Source organism: Tamandua tetradactyla, chromosome 2, assembly GCF_023851605.1.
Source record: "Tamandua tetradactyla isolate mTamTet1 chromosome 2, mTamTet1.pri, whole genome shotgun sequence".
NCBI classification, from domain to species: Eukaryota; Metazoa; Chordata; class Mammalia; order Pilosa; family Myrmecophagidae; genus Tamandua; species Tamandua tetradactyla.
In genome coordinates, this window is record NC_135328.1 from 107068629 (window position 1) to 107090776 (window position 22148).

At 38.5% G+C, this 22148-nt stretch overlaps 1 protein-coding gene across 4 annotated transcripts in view; it reads right to left on the reverse strand.

The window, feature by feature from the left end:
• Window positions 1–281: 281 nt before the first annotated feature.
• PRUNE2 (prune homolog 2 with BCH domain) overlaps window positions 282–22148 on the reverse strand; it is a 292485-nt gene continuing 270618 nt past the window's right edge. For 2 of the 4 annotated variants that reach the window (XM_077148463.1, XM_077148462.1), the window contains exons 16-19: window positions 15520–15618; window positions 12969–13004; window positions 7640–7687; window positions 282–3631 (exon numbers count right to left, since the gene is read on the reverse strand). In XM_077148463.1, coding sequence (XP_077004578.1) covers window positions 3601–3631; window positions 7640–7687; window positions 12969–13004; window positions 15520–15618 — 214 coding nt within the window. In that variant the 3' untranslated portion in view covers window positions 282–3600. The remainder of the gene's footprint in view (window positions 3632–7639; window positions 7688–12968; window positions 13005–15519; window positions 15619–22148) is intronic. The other 2 variants (XM_077148464.1, XM_077148466.1) reach the window with 2 other exon arrangements.

Below are 22148 nucleotides of genomic sequence, written 5' to 3' on the forward strand. Positions count from 1 at the left end.
AGGCATAGAGAATGGAGAAGTTTGCAGAATGTGAAACACGGCCACCCTCCAAAGTGGGAAATGACTTCTCCAGAGGGCAAACACATTTTGAAGCCTTTGTCCACTGAACTCTGAGACAGGAAAGGTAAAAATGAAAAGGGGATGAAGTTGGAAAGACAAGAAAAGTAAAACTTTATACTGTCCTCAACTACCAAGTGCCGAGCTAAACTGATGTGCAGATGAAAATTAACTGCAAAATGAAGCTAGCGAGAGATCCTTGTGGACCCAAAGAAAGGAACCATGAAATGTAGAATCGATTTTTATTTCTGAATTATACCAAGAGGCACTATATATATATCATATATATATATATACACATACATATATATGTTGATATAGCATTATTACATGTTTTTATATTATTAATCCACACTATTTAGGGAGAATTTATTTATTTATTTATTTATTTACCAAAACAAAGCCTAATAGATACTTTATTCTAAGCAATCCAATACATGGTAGAAAACGTTTTAAATCTATAAAAGATTAATTTGTGCACATCTAAATGTTTCTAAGGGAGCGAACTACTGAAGCATTGTGATAAGATGAGAGCAGCAAACATAGTATCATAATAGAATACTTAAAATATCTTATTCACAAAGGCTACAAGTAGTGACTTCCTCACACATCTTAGAGTATGTCTTGGAGGTGACCCCATAAAACATTGTATGGCTTCAATAGGAACTTCAGGGTTTTCTTCCACACTTAACTATTGTGAAATAGTTATTTCTCATTCCTTGACAGTCTCCTTCATGCAGATTTTGTTCTTTCACTTAATCAGGGATTTATAAGAACAGCCGCTTTGGGAAAACGATACTTTTGCCCCAATGATCCCTTGGTTCCCTTAACTATGTATCTACAGGAAAAGTGCAAAGCAGTTCCCAGAAGTCAGAACCAAAGCAAGATGCTCAGAATGCGAGAGCTAGACAGCCAGAATGCGTGAACGTTTACTTCTGTCTACCTAGCTGCTTAGGGATTATTTTTTCAGGATTCTTCTAAGATGCTATTTACTTGGATTGAATTCACATGGTGGCTTTTCTCTAGCACGTGCAATGAACTTAACGTGTCTTTTTAACATGGATAAAATAGCAGATGCCTACATATCAGAATGGTTATGCAGCCCATAGAACAGCCGAAACCAAACCACTGATGGGGAAAGGTGCTCATAATTTCCATGTGGGAAGATGGAGCTCCAAACAGCATACCACCTGAGTAGACTCCCGCAAATGGGATGGACAAGTCTAAAAAAAATGTGAATGGTAAGATCACTCCCTTGTCTGGTTGGCTGTAACAAGAGCCCTCTATTAACTCCTCTCTGACCTCAGGTTTGCACCAGTAAACTACATGCTGGATTTTTCATTTCTTCCTATGGCTAAGGTGACTATGTAGTTTATCTTCCAAAATGGGACACGACTGAGAGCAAAAGGCGCATCATTAATAATTAGGCCATGGGAACAGCTGTCAACAGGTGAACAAACAAGAATGTGAAACATGGGTCACTCACTATATGAGGTCAACACTGTATTCTCGGAGAGGCGTAATTTGGACTTCCGAAGGTGGAGGTGGACTGTAACAGAGGGTGAGACCTAGGGTCTTTCTATCAGACAAGCGTTAGGCTGTGAAGTAAGAGACCCCAAAGAACACAGCTCAACAAGCGGCTGACTCTGCCTTAGTGTTACGGAGGAAAGAGAGTTGAGCTGTGGGTGTGGGCGTGCCTGCGGGAGGTGCACGTGGAACAAATGAAGTCTATGAAACTCAGTCAGCTGTTGGTTCAGGGCTCCTTATACCTGGGGTTCAAAGTCCGGGACGGCTCTCCCGGATGCAGTTACTACCCTGAAAAGCTGGTGGAACCTGACTCTCCACTACATTTTTATTTTTGCTAGCTTGTTCTTAACAGGTGATCGTGGAGACCAAGAGATGGTTCCCAGTGAAAGGCAAGGATGTCAGCAACACACAAAAACAGCTAAAGAGGAGCTTTTAAGGAGACTTCCCTTTGGGCCTTGGAATTATAACCTGAGCAGTGCTTTTGTGGCCAGGAATTCCTTTAGAAGGTCATGTATTTTACTCTCCGTGGATGCCAAAAAGGACCTAGCTACCATCTGCTTTCTTTTTAAAAGGAACTTAATTTGCCGTTGTATTTGTCACTTCTCTTAGGGAAACTAATTTCTAAATACAAAGGTGGGAAAGAAGACTAGAGCAGGGGTTGCTCTAGTGCTAGAGCAGGGGTTGGCAAACTTCTCTGTAAAAATGGTAAATATTTTAGGCTTTGTGAGATATGGTCTCTGTTGCAACTATTACTCAATTCTGTAATAGTAGAGTGAAAATAGCTAGATAATATGTGTACAAACAAGTGTGGCTATGTTCCCCAAGAAAGCTTTATTTAGCAATACTGATATGGACGTAAATTTGCATGTCATAAACCATTCTTCCTGTTTTGATGTTTTTCAAACATTTAAAAATGTAAAAATCATTCTTGGTTCAAGGGCCATACAAAAATAGGAGGTGCAATGGATTTGGCCTTAGTTTGCCAACCCCTGTGCGAGAGGCCCACAGAAGTGAAATCAAGTTAGCTATTTATGGGCATGTAAAGACTATAAAAGAGGCGTTTTTGTAAATGATAGTACATACTTGCATTTAATTTTAAAACTGTAATCAGATTAGGTGTTTTGAAGTAGTAAGTTTTTTATAATGCATATGAGACAGACATTTAGATAATTGACTGTTACCAAAAAATGAATTTCTGAGTTGGCTACCTTACACTGAGGGAGCCCTTGCCGCTCACACTCTGGGATGGGGTGGTCAACATCTTGAACAAAACTTACGAACTGCAGCACAGGCAGCTACCAGAAAGGAGGACACGGGTCCTTAAGTTTCTCAATGTGGAGGTCTTTACTATTTATTATAGAGATGATGATTCGTGAAAAGATCAATTCACATGAAAAGTAATGTCTAATTTGATAGCTAAACTAAAATTGATACCTAAAATAAAATTGGCTGGCTCCCCATTGAGAAGTTAAGAATGCAGGCGAACAATGACAAAGCTGGCACCTAGCAGATCATGGTTTGACACCCGTGCTCTAGTTTATAGCTCTCTTAAGCTTAGAATTTTAAAGGTGGAGCTGTGTGTGAACCACTTTCCCGGGGAGAGTTGAGTGCTGTGTTCTTTCAACCTGAAATGATCACCAAGGAGAAGCTCAGCTAATCTACGGAAACAAATCCACTCATACTTACCAGTGGATTAAAGTTATCGTATTGGTCAACACCAGTCAAAGGGACAAAATACCAAAGGATAATGAAATATCTATATAGAAGGGCCTACTTTCTTGCTAAGGTTCAACTAAAATCTTTGAGGCACATAATTGGCAAAATAGGAAAATACACACGATTTCATAAAACATGTTCAGAGTACACACATTTCCATACTGTTTTCCCCTTAGAAACTGCACGGCACCAGGTAGTGCAAAATGGAAAAAAATAACATCAGCCCTGTGTCTTCCAAGTCCATATGTCTCAACAGGACCACGATGCAGGAAAGCATTCTCTTCTTCCAGCCACAACCAACTAGGGCTTTTCTTTCAGCTTCAGGTCAATACTTGGAAGGAATGAAAGAAAAAGAAAATTAGAAATATGGGAAACCGAATGACAGACACCTTGTAAGGATTTGAGTGGCATGTGTTCGCTTTTTTCCTCAACGGACTTGGTTAAAATAAATCATGCAAAATTTCTTCAACTATAAAATCTGAGAAAATGTAATCCACTACTAGTTGCCAAATCTTTCTCTAAAATATGGAATGTTTATTTTTGCAGAACTATCCTGGAAGCATTTTACGCCACTTCAAAATGATCCAGGGAAGAAAAGACTTCATCTTCAGTCTTTTACTCATTCCTACAGTAGATGAATAGCAAAATAAGATTATTCATTTTGGAAATCAGGGTTCTACTTTTAGTAAATAACCTTTTCTTGTGAACCACTGTACTACTGAAATAAGTAACGTCTGACAAGTGCTACATAGCATGAAGTGGTAAACAAAAGCAAAACAAAAAGAAACCATAGCTTTCTAGGTGCCAAAAGGACTTGCCTGCAAGAAATTGCCTACTTTAATGAGTTGGACATATATAAAAAAAGAAAAGCTTGTTTTAAAACATGTCTAATGGGTTCCAGTATGTCTAGGGACTAAATCTAAAGGTTCCTAGGGCTACATGTGTCTCTCTTCTGCCTCTTAGTGAAGTGTCTCACAACTCCCTGTACCTACAACAGAAAGAAAGAGAACAAGCAAGCCAGTGAACAGTAAGAGAAAGGATGTCAACCATGACAGAAAATGACTGGTTTGGAAATGGGAGTTCGGGAAGTATCTGTGGATTACATTTATCTCTGCCCTCTTGAGTCATAATTCAGCATGTTGTAAAGATTCCTGTGCTTTGGCTATGCAACTTGCAGCAGCTGGGCAGTGTTCAGTCTAGCAGTTTTGCAAATTAAAGCCATTGGTAATCTCCCTAGCCTGCCCATCCAGTTGACAGTAGTAGTCTAGTATCTTTATTTTGAAATACCCTGCAACAAAACTACCAGAGAAGTGTGGGAACTCAGCCAGTTTTCCATTTCTGCATCTGGACAATGGGACAATGATACTTGTCTCACAGCTTGCTAAGGAATAAGTCTAAAGGGTTTTTAGTTGCAGACATAGTGAACATTCAGTAAACATTAAACATTGTTACAATTAGCAGTAGAAGCAGCAGCAACGACTACTGGGTGTTTTTGAAATAGGAAAATCATTCCTCTGCTCGAACTGTACTTGCTATAATCTTGTCTCCTTTGGGGGTTTTTAGAAGCCAACCATACTGAGTGTTGAGGGGGGACAGGTCATCCCGAATTTTAATCTCTTTTTTAGTGCCCTCAAGGATCTGATTGTTTTCTTATCTGCAGAGTTTTACCACCGATGTATCCTCTTTTAATCCACTGTGACCCTCAGATCTTCGAATATATTTTTAAAACAGGTCATTCTTGTACTTGAATGTGTTTTTGCTACCAAAATGTACTTCCTGGCTGCAGTTACTCCCAGAAGTCTGTAGTAAGTGTGCTGTGATGATTGGAACTTGATTCTTTCTCACATGGTATTGATTTGGTTTCTCTCACAGTCTGAAAGAATAGTTACTAAACCAAAATTTGAGACACATTGTCTGAAAAATGTGACTGTGGGGTGAATATTTGGTATCACTTTGTGAAGTTTGAAGTGTGTAGTCACTTTGTAAAACCACCTAGGCACTGATAAAAATGTGAAACAGCAACCCAGGATGCATAGCTCAAAACAATGTATCTTTTCTCCTGACTTGTTTTGGTAAACATTCTAGCCTTTAATTTGTCCTTTCAGCTTTTGATATACAAAAAGATGAGAGACTGAATGCTGTATATCCTGTTTCTGGTAGAAGCAAGAGATAGCCAAAGGTGGACACTTCTCTTATAAAAAATACAGAAAATTAAGTGTATTTAATTTTCAAGGCTGAAAATTAACGTGTGAGACAAGAGGTAGCTCTTGGGGCTGATAAACCTACCGACAATGTTACTAATTTAAGTCTCCTCATTAGAAGGGCATTTTGCAAGATTTAGGACATTAATGAACAAATAAGATCTGAACCCAAAAGTGAAGGAGATAAGCACTTAGGTCAACTTTTAAAAATAGCATCTTTTTTGAAAAAAATTATTTAAATCAGCATTGAATAGGAGAGGCATATTCCTCAATTTTCTATAACCAACTTTCCAGCGAGTCATGCTGATGATTTTACTATAGGTCATTTTCACTTCAAACTTAAGAAACGAGGGTCTTTACAAAGTGTCTGGCAATATAGTTTAATGCTGAATAAAACGTTTGTGCATGATGTAAAAGGAGTAGAGAGACTAGAGAGACGGGCACAACCTTCCTTCCTCTTGGGGAAAATGAGAGTCCACGTTTCATTTTATTCTTCTCCTGATAAAGTCCCCTGGATGGGCCTTTGCCAGTTTTGCAGTTTATCCATGCAATGCTAGCCCCAGAAGGGGTAAAATGCTTCCACACAGTTCTTTTCTTTCCCTGCTGGCCTGCAGGGGATAGGAGCCAGAAAAGGTAAATATTCTAATATTATTCTTTATTAAAGAAAAGCTGAAAAGTCAGCAAAAAAAACCTTGACCAGTCTTTTCCCAACCCAAACAGCCATCTATATAAATTAGAAACAAAACAGACAAGCAGGCAAAGGAGTGGGTAAACCCAAAGATGTGGCAGCGATAAGGCTGGTGAGTAGGTGGGTGTCAGGGCACTCAAGTTCACATTCACTAACTGTGGATGCAGAACTCTGCTCCAGGGGGCGCTATTTAACTGAAGGAGGAAATGATTGCACAAGTTGTGGTGGACTAATGGACTGCGGTATTTTTAGCAATTGCCTGGAGCAACTGTTGTCTCCATCTCAATCACTGCATGATTCCAGAGGTCCCCTTCAAAAGAGTTAAAATCTTGGGACCATTACTTTGGTTTTTGCACATAAACTTCCTTATTTAAGCTGTAAGGCTAACATGGCAGCTGCAGAAATATTGCACCGTGAATTTCTCTGTGGAACTCGAGGGAAAGGAGAGGAATGCAAATGCACAAAAGTGACAACAGCAAACACATTTAAGTTTGATTTTTGTCTCTCCTTCCGGATTCCTTGGAACAAGGACAATGTTAAAATCTGCACAATTGCAACTAAATTGCACAACTGCAATTGCCCACGCATGAAGGGCAAAGTTCTCTCTGACAGCACACTGGTGACCAGTTTGCTCCCTGAAACTGACTTGCCCACAAATGAGCTCTGTCTCTGTCCTGGGTGAGCAATTTTGTCACCAGTATGCTTAGGTCAGAGGTTGCACACCCATTTCAGTATTGAGATCACCTCTCTCTGATTTCAAAATCTATGGCTCTGGAACGGAACTGCAGTGGCTCAAATCCCAGCTCTGGTCCACTTTTTACAGCTGTAAAGTGTTAGACTGGTCAAATAATCTATAGATGCCTCTCTTTCCTTCTCGGTGAAGTGTGCTTTAAAAGGATAGAAATCAGATACTGTGTGTGAAGCTTTTCACACAGAGTCCAAAACATGGTAAGAACTCAAGATGTATTAGATTTCTATTTCTCACAGATTCATCAGACTTAGATCATTCCTAAAGACCCATCCACACTCAGCAGCCTCCTGGAGTTTTCAAAACAAGGACATTTTCTCTCCCGTTCACCAAATACATTAAGTTCAAATGGGAGACCAAACTTTCACTAATTTAAATAATGATGCAATGTGGAAAGGAGAGGTCAGTTCCTCTTACCTAACTATTCTTAGGTCTGGCTCTAATATTCACATTCTCCCTCATTTTTGGATTGGAAAAATAGAATGCCATGTAAAGACTAAGCTGTGTGCAAAGAATTTAAGTGGTGATCATAAGACGGTGTTAAGCTGGCAAACTTCTCTTTCCGTAGCTCATTTTCAGAATAGTGATCATAAAAGCTGAACATCTAAAAGGGGTTTACCCAATCCTCAATGTATTTTTTTTCTTTACTAGTTCAGTCATACAACACTACCACAAAGCTGTTATTTGATAGTGAATTCTTACTCCTTCTCCAAAGAAGACATTTCTGGATCATTGTAAAGGCAGCTAGTTCTGAGTGCAAGGAAAAAACAGGAAGCAGTCAACATTTTCTCCAGCGTTAACACTTTTGTAAGCACAACAGATTTGGAACAGTTAAAGCATTTAAGGTGCCGTTGTTGATGTGGAACAAATCTACACCTGAACAGTAGCAAATTAAGCTGTGATTCTTTTACCATTGTTTTTGAATTGCGGTAATTAACCATGATTCAGAAACCCAAAGGGAAGTTAAAAACTCTGAACACCTCCTCTGTCCTGGTTTTTGCCCCTGACTTTTCAATCTGTCTTATTCAAGGAACATAATGTTACAAAATCTTATTTGCAGCCCAGGTATTAAGATATTTTATATCCGAAGGAGGAGCCCTTTCAAGCAACCTAGTTTGATTTAAACATGAACACAGTGAACTTTCACAAGAAAGTTCTTTCTTTCGCAAGAGTAAGGATTTTCCAAGACACTCAAAGAAATAATTCCCTTGTCAGCTCTCTTCATTGTTGTTACAGGAAAACAATAGGTCACTAATACCCTGTAAAGCTGAGCTGTGTTCTGGGAATACAAATGAAGCTCAACATTAACCCGAACTGAATGTGTCCAGGAAAAAAAATGTAAAACTTTAAAATAATCAAATAAATGTGTTTTTACGTTTGTCTATTAGTCATTTTTCATATCCCATATTTGTGCTTCCCTCTGTTAACTTGCTAAATAATAACTCCTGATTATTACTTAGTACAATTTGATTTTGACTTTTTCCCTCTGGTAACTATTTTATTATTGGTAAATAAACACTATTTAAAGGGTTCTTATGATCTTTTTTAAATATGAGGGCTCCTCTTTTAATGTGAATAATTTCACAAGCTAATTTATCTGTTCGCATACATGAGGTTCAGTTATTAAAGTAGGTATTCTGTTGAAAACCATAAACGGCTATCTCTCTGGGAAAAGCAGAAGGCTTTTGTTTTTTTCTCACTCCACGCTGTTCTACTGGTGGTCTGGTATTTTTATGGAGGATTTTTGGCCACTGTAGTGAACAAGGACAATCAAGTTGAGTGTTGACAGTATGCTAGAAAAACCTAGCAAGGCTGGAATGGAATCAAGAAAGGGCAATCTTTCAAACCTAGGTCCTCTGCTTAACAGTAGTTCTTCCAAAGAAAACAGCAATTTGCAAACCATTTAATAGTATCATCCCAAGGCAGCAGATGGATTCTTCACCAGTTTCAAAAAAAAAAAGAATAGTTCTTTGTATACGATTCATCCTTCTGGAGTGTTTTCCTTCCCATATAGATCTAAAGCTTTAAGAAAAAGATCAGGCAAGCTGAGCAAATCGCTTCCTGAAAGTCAATTAGTGGCAGTGGTGATGGTGTGTGTATGTGGGGGGAAGGAGGTATTAAAAAAAAAAAAACATTAGTAGGGAAAGAAAGCAAAGCAATAGACAAATAAGTTCTGTTCCTTGACAAAGGGTGTGCTTGCCTTTGGTTAATTTAAGCTCAGCCTGAAGCTTTTTAATAAAGGTCATGTAAGAAAGTCAGGGCACATCTGTTAATCAAAGAACCTGGTTTTTCTGGCTTCTAGAATCTAACCACATTATCTGCAGTGAGCATGTTTCTGGAACCCAAAATCATACCATACAATCTGTTAAAGGATTTGGGGACCACATTAGTGGCCGAAAGGCAATTGAGAAGTATAGTTGGTTTGCTAAAACTGTGGGATTCTGAGGCATTTCAATCGTCTGTGGGGTGAACAGAGAGAATTATTTTCCCTTACACATTTTCAAATGTGCAAATGGATTTCAGTTCTTCTTATGCACACTGTGAATCAATTGGGGGAGAATTCTTCAGACAGGCGGCTTACCCATTGACTCCAAAGCAAGCGCATACCTAAGGTATATATCTAATTTTTAATCATGACTTTAATTTTTAACTCTGACTTTAAGGCAGCGGTCCTCAAAGCAAGGTTCCGACTGGCAGCTTTAGCATCATCTGGGAACTTGTTAGAAATGCAAACTCTCAGGCTCCATCCCAGACCCATCGAATTGGAAACTCCGGGTGTGGCGGGCCCAGGATAACCTGTTTTAACAGGCTCCAGGTGATGGGGATACGCAATAAACGTTTGGAGACTCGCCTCTCAACAGCAGTAAACTTCGTCTTATGCATATTCATTAGTTTACACAGCAGAAATTTACTGAACATCTACTAAGTACTACACAGGAGGATGGTACTTCCTTTAGGAGAGAAATTAAGACTTTCCAGAGCATTTGAGACCACTTAGACATGTGAGGCACACGGTGGATAAGAGAACAAAAGGATGGATTTGAGGAAAAAACCCTGAAAGCTACACAACTAAACCAAAAACGAGAGCTGTTTTACTACGGTAGCTAAGCAGAAAAAGAATAAACAAGGAGGAAAAAATCTCTTTCTACTCTGGTAGCTAAGCAGAAAAAGAATAAATGAGTAAAAAATCTCTTAAAAGAGGCAAAATTTCATGGTAATAATAAAAAATCCCAACAGTATGACTTTATAATGGATTTAGCTGGAACATGATTGCTGGCCCTTTCTGCCTCCCACCTTCTGTCTTGAAATTAGCCCTATAATTCCATAAACATATTATCATCCCCCCAAAAAATGAATCTGAAAGAGAAAATCATTGGCATGTCTCTCTCTGGGAATGACGCAATGCAATTTGAGTGCAAGGTAAATGCTAAGAGTGTAGGTTAAGCCAACATTTGGGGTCTCGATTCCTAACATCTTTTTAGCCCCTTATTCTTTTTTTTTTAATTTTTTTATCTTTTTTTTTTTAACATGGGCAGGCACCCGGAAGAGAACCCGGATCTCCAGCATGGCAGGTGAGAGAGAACTTTGCCTGCTGAGCCACCGTAGCCCAGCCCCCTTATTCTTGTCTCTAGCAAAGCTGAGTTATAGACTGAGAAGATTCTGTCAGAGTAGACATTTACATGATTTTGTGTTATGCTCTCCCAAATGGTTGTCAGTTATTTTGAAAGAAAATGACAGGAAAAGATTATTATAACAGTAAACTGCACTGACTCTAACTTGTTAAAGCAAAAATCTTTCCGTGAATTTTAACCCCAAAGATCCACACTATAGGCAAAATAATTCTATAGGCTACCTGCAATGAAAACATGTAGTAGAAAAAAATGACTAAAAGGATTGTTTCAATGAGGAATTGGTATTCAATGAGGAAAAGCTATGCAGAAAAATCTCACTAATTTAGACCTTATTTGCTCAGAATTTGTAGGCCTTTGGACATTGGCAGACTTTCTACTTCTGCAATAACTATAAAAATTGGAGCTGGTTATAAAACTTCATAGTATAAGCAATATCTGCAATGGAAAGGAGGCTTAAAATACTTAGTACAGCAGACTTTCCAAATTGCACTTGTCTACGGTGTCAAAACTTTTTATTTATGTATTTATTAGCTAAGACAAATGAGACATTTATTCCAGAGTTGGGCAGGACACTGGGGTGCCTCATGGAAATAAAGGAAGAGCTGCAGGAACCGGGGCCCTTTTTTTTTTGTTATTGTTTGTCCATCCCTGCTTCTCTCAATTAATTTTGTCCCCTTCCCACAGGCTTTCTCTTTCTAGAAAGTACATGACCACCCCGCCCCAGCTTAGCAACCTCTGCAGAAGGCTGCTTCCAGTATTCTCAGATGAATCTCAGGGACAGATTGCATTTCCCTACTTGGGTTACGTGCTATGCACAGTTGCTCAAATATGGGCCACTAGACTTGATCATGTGCCTATTCCTTCCCTAGGAGTTCAAAATTTATTCATAACCTGAAAATAGGAGAAAGAGATTACTGGATGTTCTTTCAGAGCAATGCTGGGCTGACTTTCTATTGACCAGACTATTTTACAACTCTGTAGGGGCAGAGGTTAATTTGCAGATTTTTGCCCAGTAGAGATGCAAACAATTTCTGTCCAGTGGAAAAGATAAGCCCTGATGTTACAGCACATTACCCTGTTGGACATTAGCTGGTTTTGTATTTAACCCAACAATCCTATCCCAATATCCCTTTATTAAATTGTCTATAAATATCTGGCTTTTTACATGTTCCTTGAATTGGTTTTAAGATCTTATCAACTCCCTCATTAAATAATGAGCTGAATAAAATCATTGGCATATGTTCACTTTGTATCTGCTTTAGAGTTACAATCATCTTTTTTTGAAAATTATGCTTTAACAATAGCGAGCAACGATCTTTTTTCTTTGCATCAAAATAGCTCAGAGGCTATTAGGAAATATTTCTGAGTTGCTACATAAGGTTTTAGTGTTTTTTTTTTTAAATCTTGGGAAGCTATGAGACTGATTCTATAAAAGTATGCCAATTTTTGACTTGCTATCATTTCTCCCTATAATTTTGAATTAGTGAGGTTTCATTGAGTCAATATATTTAATAATCATCTGGATATTATACCACAGGCAGCAGTGTGTGATATGTTATTTTGCTGTGGTTCCTAAAATCTCTTATACATTAAAAACATATTAAGCAACAGTAACATTTTTTGTATTCTTTATAATAACAAGATCACGAGGAAAAACAGATCGAAGTAAGAACAACAGAAATCATAACCTTTAGGAATGAAAGGGTAATTCTGAAGTGCAGCATTTATCATCAGATGCAAGATAAAACACCAGGCATGCAGTTTCTTCCATTCATTCCTGAAATGCAAGCCAACATCAAGCCAGCTGCTAAATGAAAGTCAAGTCTTACTTAGCTGCTTCTGATGCTTCCCTCAGTTCTTCATCCAGTCTGTGCGAGCAAAAATTATTGGCGTAGAAAAGAAACAAAAAACAAGCAAGCAGAGCGTGAGAGAATCACCCAGCAAAGCAGAGCCAAAGGAGAGTGGAGGGCATGTGCTTTTAAAAATAGTGCTCTGGAGCTCTGGGACATACACTCCTTCAATTAAACAGGGTGTCACTTCCTCCTGGTCAGTGTTTATATCTCTTTGCTTTGCAAATTCCTTCATAAAGGAAGGTATAAAAGTTGCCAGGGGGATCAGAAACATGCTGGCTGAATAAAGCTGAAAATGTCCAAGTCACTTTATTGAGTACAGTTAAAGTTAGCTTGCAGCCTGGGCCAAGTCAGGGATGGATCTGGTTTAGTAGGTTTCAGTTTGCAAATCAGGTTGACCTCAACAGCTTTACACACACAACAAAGACAGAAAATGGGTGTACAAGGACCTGAGGCAACGACCTTTTAACCTGGTAGCATGTTGAGGTCACCCACAAGTAAAACACACACACAGAGGGTCAGCGTGAACCATAAATCAGGAGATTTTACCTCACACTTCGTTTATAAGATCTCTCCTCATCATACCTTCCAAGATAAAAAAACGAACGCAGTGAGGGAAACGAGCAAACGGATGGGGGAAAAAACGACAGAAGAATGTTCTAAAAAACAGTTAAAACAGGAGAGAAAAAGCCCATCCAATTAACTATCAAATTGTCTTTTGGGAAAAATCTTATTTTCAGTAGATGCAATCGGTGCCTTATGATTTATAATTATAATTACACATTCGATTGTTAATCGTTACAACTTTAATTACAAGTCTGGTGCCAAGTTGGCAGATTTTTCTTTCATTCAAGCCCTGTGATAACAGGCTCCACCCCAGCTGAATACTGGCCTTGCGACTGGCCCAGACCAGATTAGTTGAATTGATTCAGTAAAGAGAAGGCGCTGCGGGCTTGTATAAACTTGAAAATCACATAACGTGAAAATGAGTTAATAAAAGCCAGTAATGAAAATGGCAGAAAAGATGTCCAGAAAAGATGCCTTAGGGAAAATGGAAGAAAACATGAGCACTTGGAGAGAACATGCAGAGTTCTAAGTTTCTTTCTCTGGAAGAAGATCTTTCTAAACGGACCCTGTCTTCCTGATACAACTTTTCCCCAAATGCAGCCCTTGAAAATTGACATATATGGATGAATGAGAAGTGTCCTAGGCATATTTAACTTCTCAGCAAACATATTCAGCACAGAAAGGAAACCTGTCAGACAGCGGTGTGTTCCTAAAAGCAATGCCATCGTGATATATTATATTCAGTGCCTCTGTGCCAGGCGGCTTCCCAAATGCTTTATGTACAGTGTTCTCCTTCAGTCCTCGGGACGATGCTGGGAGGCGCACGTTACTTGGCCACATTTTATAGATGCTGAAGCTGAGACTGGAGAGTTTTAATAGGCTGGGTCACGTCTCAGACACATTAAGAAGTAAGAAGGAAGGTTCCAATCGAATAGCCACAAAAGCCCATTCTCTTCTTCCAACTGCCACGCCCCGGAAAGTATGACCATAATTACTGGGAAAGCAGACAATGTTCATTTCCACCGGAAAAGAGAATGTCCTTGCTGACTTTTACAAAGGGAGACAGCATTATAGGAGGTGGGTGCTCTAGAACTATTTTTTCTCAATAGTAGGTGTGGATTTTGGAGAAGGACGATGCCTTTGTGAGGCAGCAGGCCAGAGCTATGAAGTGTGTAGGTTGTGGGAAGCTCTTTGAAGCTATTGAGGATTGAAGCTGTAGTCAGGATCTCATAAACAGTCTGCTTGAATCAGCTGAGCCTACGGACCACTGTAAGCCCACGGAGCATCCTGTGATCATCCCTGACATAGGATGTAGTTAAAAGGTGGATACTTTTAGGGAAGCAAAGGGATCGAGTAGAAAAGAACATGGAGATTTTGGAGACTGGCTGACTTGCATTTAAATGCTAGTTCCACCTCCTCCTGGCTGTGTGACTTAGCACAGGTAATTTCTCCTTACTAAGTTATCTTCCCCTCATCTGTAAAATGGAGGTTTACTCCCGGAAATAAATAAATGATATAAAAAAAAAAAGCACCTCTATGCCTGGCACAGCATAGGTACATATTAAATGAGAATATTTTCCTTTCTGTTCCCACGCCTTTTTCTTTACTTTTTTTTTTTTTTTTAAGTGAAAGGGATACTTTTGGAAGCCCAAAATGGGAGTCTCATTCTTTTCTCTGCTTTATGGAGGTAGAGGAGATACACATGTCTGGGGTTTTTTTGTTTGTTTGTTTGTTTTTGAGCTTATAGGTAAACCCCTCTAATTTCTAGTCCAAATTAAAAGTTAATGAATCAGACACAGTGGGAGAAAAAACATGATACATAGAAAACAATGGGTCTTTGCAACAATGAAACAAACACAATTGTCCATTCTCCTGGTATCTGTGTTTTAAAGCCCCAGCTCCAAGCAATCATTCAGTTGACTTTTACTATCATTACTTTTGCAGTACAATCCTGAGACCTTTGGTGCCCCTGCTTTCCCCTTGGAGACTGCTGCTGCTGCCTTCCCAGGTACCGAATGAGGAAACAATTCAGAACCGTCCCGCCCTCCACTGGGAAAACACCATCTGCCTAATCTTTTACCTGGAGGGAACCATGAGGAAAAAGGATTGAGAGGAAAACAGAGTCATTTTTTTCCTGTTTTCCTAGGGTGATGGAGACAGATTATTTTACGTAAGACAGTAAAGAAATCCAAACTCTAAGACCCTATACTGTGTCTGTGTGGGGTGGGGGAAATGGACGGCAGATAGTACTGATTAGTGGTAATTTTAAATTTTTCCAAAATGATAAGAACATCCAAGGTCAAAATCTAGCAATAATCAATAACATCAAGAGGAGGTCATTTGAAAGAGGATCTGATAGAAACAGAACAGATTATAGGAGAGCATGTATTTATTGGAAGACATTTAATATTTGTTTTTAAAAATATGATAAAAATAAGATAATGCTCTTTCCCTACCACGCCAGAAGTGAGTTCTTTCCCTTCTTCAAATGTGCGCTATTTCTTTCGGAAGCTTCTAAGCCATCAGGACTTACTTGATGATGCTCTCTGGAATGTGGATGCAATCCATTGGGATCAGCTGACTCAGCTCCGACAAGCTACTGACATATCTGATTTTACTGCTGAATTTTGAACTAGACAGAGAAAGAGAAAAATTCATTAGTTGTTCCTTCATCCCTCGTTGGCCTCTTCCAGAAAATCCTGGTATCCCTTAACATCCTGCCCTAGCACTCTTCATAAGAAGAAAGGCTACCAGGATGGGAGTGTTAGGTGCCAGATGCTGTTCTACTGGTTTATATATTTTTATTATTATTTTTATATTATTATTTACTATTTTATATTATTATTTTTCATTATACCCTAGTGAGGTAGTGTGCTGGTTTGAAAGGATTATGTGCCCTAGAAGAGCCATGTTTTAATCCTGATCCATCTTGTGAAGCCAGCTGTTTCTTTTAATCTCTATTTAGCACTGTACCTGGGAATTTGATTAGATTATCTCCAAGGAGATGTAACAAGCCCAACTGTGGATATTAACCTTTGATTAAAGGGAGATGGGACTCCACCCATTCCAGGTAGGGCTTGATTAGTTTACCGGAATCCTTTAAAAGAGGAAACATTTTGGAATGAGCCACAAGAACCAGAAGAGCCCACGCAGCCAGAGACCTTTGGAGATGAAGAAGGAAAACACCCCTGGGAGAGCTTCATGAAACAAACCTGGAGAGAAAGCTAGCAGACATTGCCATGTTTGAAATGTGCCTTTCCAGTTGAGAGAGAAACCCTGAACTTCATCAGCCTTTCTTGAGTGAAGGTAACTTCTTGTTGGTGCCTTAATTTGGACATTTTTATAGACTTGCTTTAACTGGGACATTTTCACAGCCTTAGAACTGTAAACTAGCAACTTAATAAATTCACCCTTATAAAAGCTATTCTGTTTCTGGTATATCGCATTCCAGCAACTAGCAAACTAGAATAGGTAGATACTATTATTACTCTCTTTTTAAAGATAAGGAAATGAGATGGGGCAGGGGGGGCGGCAGGGTCTGGGAATAAGGTTTGTCAAAGGTCTCACCATCAGTAAGTGGCCAGGCTTGCATTTAACCCAGGCCATGTGACAGCAAGGCCAACGGCCATACCATAACTTCCAACTGTTCCAGTTGCTCTGAAAAGTTGCTGTTTTATTGTTTTGTTTGTTTTGTTATTTGTGTTTAACAAACAAATCCTGTCTTTAGTTCTTTAAAAATCTACCAAGGTTGGTAACATTTTAAAAGTGCAGTCAATTGAAATAGCAAATTGATGGAGATGGAAAGATATCAGAGATAGGCAGGGGGTCAGGGAGAGAGTATTGGTTTGGAAAAATAAAAAAAATTAAGTAAATTTAAAAAATTCTTCATCTATATTGCCTGCCATGCCAGAGGACCCAGGTTCGATACCCCATGCCTGCCCATGCAAAAAAAAAAAAGGAAAAAAAAATTCTTCATCTATAAATATGATTGCTAATACTGGTAATAATTTATTTGTCAGGATAAAAGAGAATTTTTGGCTCTTTGGAGCATTTGCCATATAAATCCAATATGATAGTATTATTGAATAAATGCATATGAGATGATATGTAATATGTATGTTTCATAAAGTTGCTGCACACACTGAATTTGTGAATACCGAACTACTGTCTGTAGTGGAAATACAGGGTTAGGTTCCTGTGAGACTGCGATCACAACATTCGTCAGTTAATCAATACATAACTTTGTTTTAGGCAAGTTTCTGTTTATAGACATCTTATAGCTTTTGCTTCCTCCTTAAATTTGCGTACAATGATTCCCTGGAAGTTTTTCCTTTCAACAGCTTTGTAGAGGCCACCACTATTTAATCCGTATAGAAATAGTAACATTGCCTTCAGAACATTTTCGAGCAACATTTAAACCTAAGGCTTCTGAACATAAATTTAAGCAAGTTTAATCAAATCGCGGTAGGGGAGACAGGAATTAGAGCTTGTTGAATAAAGTGTTGGTTCATTGACATTGAATTCAAAGCCAGCAGCACTAATACTCATGCCTGAATGGAGTTTATCTAAAAACATATTTTCTCTGTAGGGCACATCACAGCCTTGCACTTAGAAACACTGGACAGCACTTCAGCATTACACTTGGAGGTCTTTTTAAACAACCAAATCACCAACAAAAGCACAAAAATGTGAGAAATGTGGTACTAAATATAACACATAAAGGACACTTTGTTTTCAGAATAAGAGCTGGAATAAGAAGGCAGGGCACTGCCTTATTCAGCCTCAGCTGGGAACATGAGCGCATCCAGCTATTCACATTTTTTGACACTCTGCACATATTCACAAATGACCATGAAAATGCCATGAGTAGTGATTTGGGCGTTATGAACAAATTTTAGTGAGTAGGCAAATTCAAAAATATGAACTCTGTGAATAATGAGGATCGGCCATATAAATAAACTTGTTTTCCCTACTTATTTTCATTTTATTAAAAAAAATATTTTATTTTGTTAGTTTTAGAGCTCATTCTAGATGGACCAAAGTTCAAAAACATGGTTCAACAATTGGATTTGAATAACAAACTACTTTCATCTAAATGCTATCATTTTAGGTGTATGTAAAGGATTACACCTTTGTAGATGTACAAAATGATCTTGTAGAAAATGACCTATATTAGTTGTGTAATTACCAATTCATTTTAAAATTGTATTATTCCACCTGAAGGGGTAATTGATCAAGAATCGAATGTTCTTGAATGGTTTCAAATGAAAAGGCCCCTAATCTACTGGGACTGTTCTGAGCTGTCTGTAAACCGTACAAACTTGTGAACACAAGTCACTGTGCATTCTCTTAGACTGCTTCTTCAAGGTCAGTTCTCTATACATCCATCATTAATATTTTACTTCCCATTTTGACCCTGGTCACCAGCCGTGACTTGTGACAAGTCACCAACCTTCCTCTTAGCACACTCATTTCTAGCCTTCTTGGTAAATCTTGGGTAAATATAAGCTACGAGCAATATACTATGTTAGGCATCTTCCTTCCTCTGGAGTTTTTTGAGCTAAATTCAGGTTTCAATGACAGACAGAGTGGGTGGCATGAGAGGGAGGAAGTCTGCAAGAGGAAAATCTCCATGTTCAGTGCTGTGTTCACCAGACTTCATGGTTCTCCAAACACACCATGTTCTGTCCTTCTTGGTAGACTTGCTCCTGCTGTTTCTTCTGTCTGAATTGCCCATCTCCCTGATCTGAGCTGCCCAATCAAAACTCACTGTGAAGGTTAACTCTTCTGGGAAGCCTTTTTTGGTGCAGACTCTCAGCCTTTGCTCTCTATATGTTACCCCAAACCTCATCCTCACCTTGAGTTATCACCCCCCAAAGTGCTTCAGTTGTACCCTGAACTGTAATTGTTTAATTGACTGCCTATGTCTGCTGCTAAGCTGTGAGCCCTTTGAGGCCAGCAATTGAGCCATTTAAATCTCAACGCAAATAACTCATTAGAAAAAAATGTATTTGCCATATACCTCTATCGTAGGTGCTGCTCTTTTGCAGCAAAGAGACCTATGATACATTTTAGTGGTTTCTTTTTTCAGATCTAAAAGTTGGTTACGCTGATATCAATCAGGCTTTACCTGATGAAACTGTAAAATACAATGATTAAATATTCAAAATGCTTGTTCTTTAGAATTAGGCACACAAATAGTTTCAAAGCCTGAATCTATCATTTGCTGACAGTGTTATCTTAGACTGGGGGTGCAACTATGACCTCCTGGCCAAGTCAAGCTCATTGCCTGTTTGTTAGAACCTATGAGCTAAGAATGGTTTTTGCATTTTTAAATGGCTGAAGAATATATTTCATGACATGTAAAAATGATAGGAAATTCAATTTCAGTGTTGATCAAGTTTTATTGGCACACAACCACACTCATCTTTGCCTATGGCTGCTTTGTCTGCTTCTTTTCCACAATGATGGAATTGACCAAGACCATGTGTCTAAAAAGCCAAAAATATTTACTATTTGATCTTTTCTGTAATGTTTGTTGACTCCAGACTTAGCCAGTTCATTGGACGCCACTGAGCCTCAGAGATTTTCAACTGTATAATGGAAATAGTAAATAGCACCTCCTTCAGAGTTCTGCATTAGGGCTGCTACTAGGGTTAAATGAAATAGTACATGCAAGCACGCAATAAAATGTCATTATTATATGTAGCTTACTGTAGTACTATTTGCTATAATTTTATTATTATTGCTATTATTATTCTGAGACTCCTTTCAATAAACAGTGTTGACTTACAATCAATTTTCATTATTCTTACAGTAATAAATGTTTTGGGGTTTGTCAATAAAAAAAAGACTTGTCTTATAGCAGCTGTGTTATCCAGGAAACATAAGCCATGTTTAAATTTTTACCCAGTAAACTTTTAATAATCTCATCAGCATGATTGATTCTTACTCCCTTGCCAAAGCTTATCCTTTAAGTATTCAAATAAGTGGCTTTTTGTATACCTTAAACATGTCATACTAATTTTTAGAGTGATTTAACATAGTATGGCAAATGGTTGAACCCTGTCACTCCTTTGTTGGGACCAGGGAGTCCTAAATAATTTTAAGTGAACAATGAATCAAAAGGTAGGAACTGGAAGTCACAATAAAATCTTTGCAAAAAGATACAAAGGATTTTACTCTTTAATTTTTTTCTCTAGAAATGAAGTTAGTAGAATATATTTTTAAGGAATTCATTAATGACTGTGGTAGTTAGATTTATTTGTCAACTTGGCCAGGTGAAGGTACCTGGTTATATTGCTGTGGACCTGAACCAATGGCGCATGAACCTCATCTGTTGCTGATTACATCTGCGGTCGGTTAGGAGGCGTGCCTGCTGCAATGAATGACGTTTGATTTAATTGGCTGGTGCTTAAATGAGACAGCTCAACGTAGCACAGCCCAAGCAGTTCAGCATACTCCATCTCAGCACTTGCAGCTTGGTCCAGGCCTTTGGAGATGCAGAAAGGAATTACTCCAGGAAAGATATAGGAACCCAGAGGCCTGGAGAGAAGGCCAACAAAAATTGCCTTGTGTCTTCCCACATAAGAAAGAACCTCAGTTGAAAGTTAGCTGTCTTTCCTCTGAAGAACTATACATTAACTAAATAAATCCCATTTTATTGAAAGCCAGTCTGTCTCTGGTGTGTTGCATTCTGGCAGCTAGCAAACTAGAACAATCACTTTGAGACAAGAAATTTTCAGTTTATTTAAAAAGTTATCTATCTCTATCCTGACTTGAGGTAAAACTATTCTATTTTTAGAGCTGTCTAGAAAAAAAAAGTAAACTGTCCCTTTTATTAAACTGTCTCAAGCCTTACCATATTATGATGCATATCTTGCTTTTCTTTGCAGTCCCAAAATGTAAGGTTACATAGCCCCAAGCTAAAGTAAGTGTTGACTAAATATTCACCAAATTGGACCAAATTGAAACCAAGAATCCTTGTGGATTAAAACACAGCTCTCAAGATGCCTGTCAGACTCTTAATCTTGGTGACTGACACAAGATCTGCTCAGGAGTAGAAAAATTAAGGCAATATGTAGCTCCCATTTGTATCCTTGATTAATCTTAAATTTCCATCACCATGTGTGTCAGTTTGAAACCGTGGTGGACCCCAGAAAAACCACGTCCTTTAATCCTCATTAATATTGTGGCTGGGAGCATTTTGATTGTTCCCATGGAGATGTGACCCACCCAATTGTGGGCAGCAACTTTTGATCAGATAGCTTCCATGGATTTGTGACTGCACCCATTAATCCTTTAAAAGAGGAAACATTTTGGAGAGAGTCCCTTTTGTAGAGCCACAAGAAAGCCAGCAGACGCCACCATGTTCACCATGTGCCCTTCCAACTGAGAGAGAAACACTGAACGTCCTCGGCCTTCTTGAACCAGGGTGTCTTTCCCCGGATGCCTTTGATTGGACATTTCTATACACTTAATTAGGACATTTTCTCAGCCTTAGAACTGTAAACTAGCAACTTATTAAATTCCCCTTTTTAAAAGCCATTCCATTTCTGGTATATTGCATTCCAGCAGTTAACAAACTACACCACCATGTTACTCTTTCTCTTCTGTTCTCTACAAAATAGTATATTCACTTTAAATTTATGGTCTTCTTTTTCCTGAAGTGGCATGTAAACCCCACCACTTCATCCTGCATGTTTATAGTGGGCTATCTACAGGTTATTTTTTATGATGATCAGGAGGAAAAAAATTCATTATGGAACCATTCTCACTCTTAATGCAGAGCTGTTGATAGATAGTCCAAAGCATCTTTCCTAAAAAGATGGAAGCACCCATAACAAACTCTGAAATCTGTTCTGTATCTACTTTTTGAAGTATACTTTGAAAATCATTGCTTTTTTTATTTTTTTAAATATATTTAAAAATAAAAAAAATGTTCAAAAAAAAAGATAGAAAGTACATGGAACCTTGAATAGAGCATGAGATTTTGTAGGTTTGTCCAGTGCAATGCCCTGATAAATCCCAGAGTGATTTGAAAGTGAATAAAGAAGTATTTGCAAAGTCCTCTTGAGGGAATGGCAAGAAATGGGGGAATTTCACCTTCCCCATTTGAGGAATTCCTGATATTCTTGCAAACAGTGGGGACAACCAAGTCAA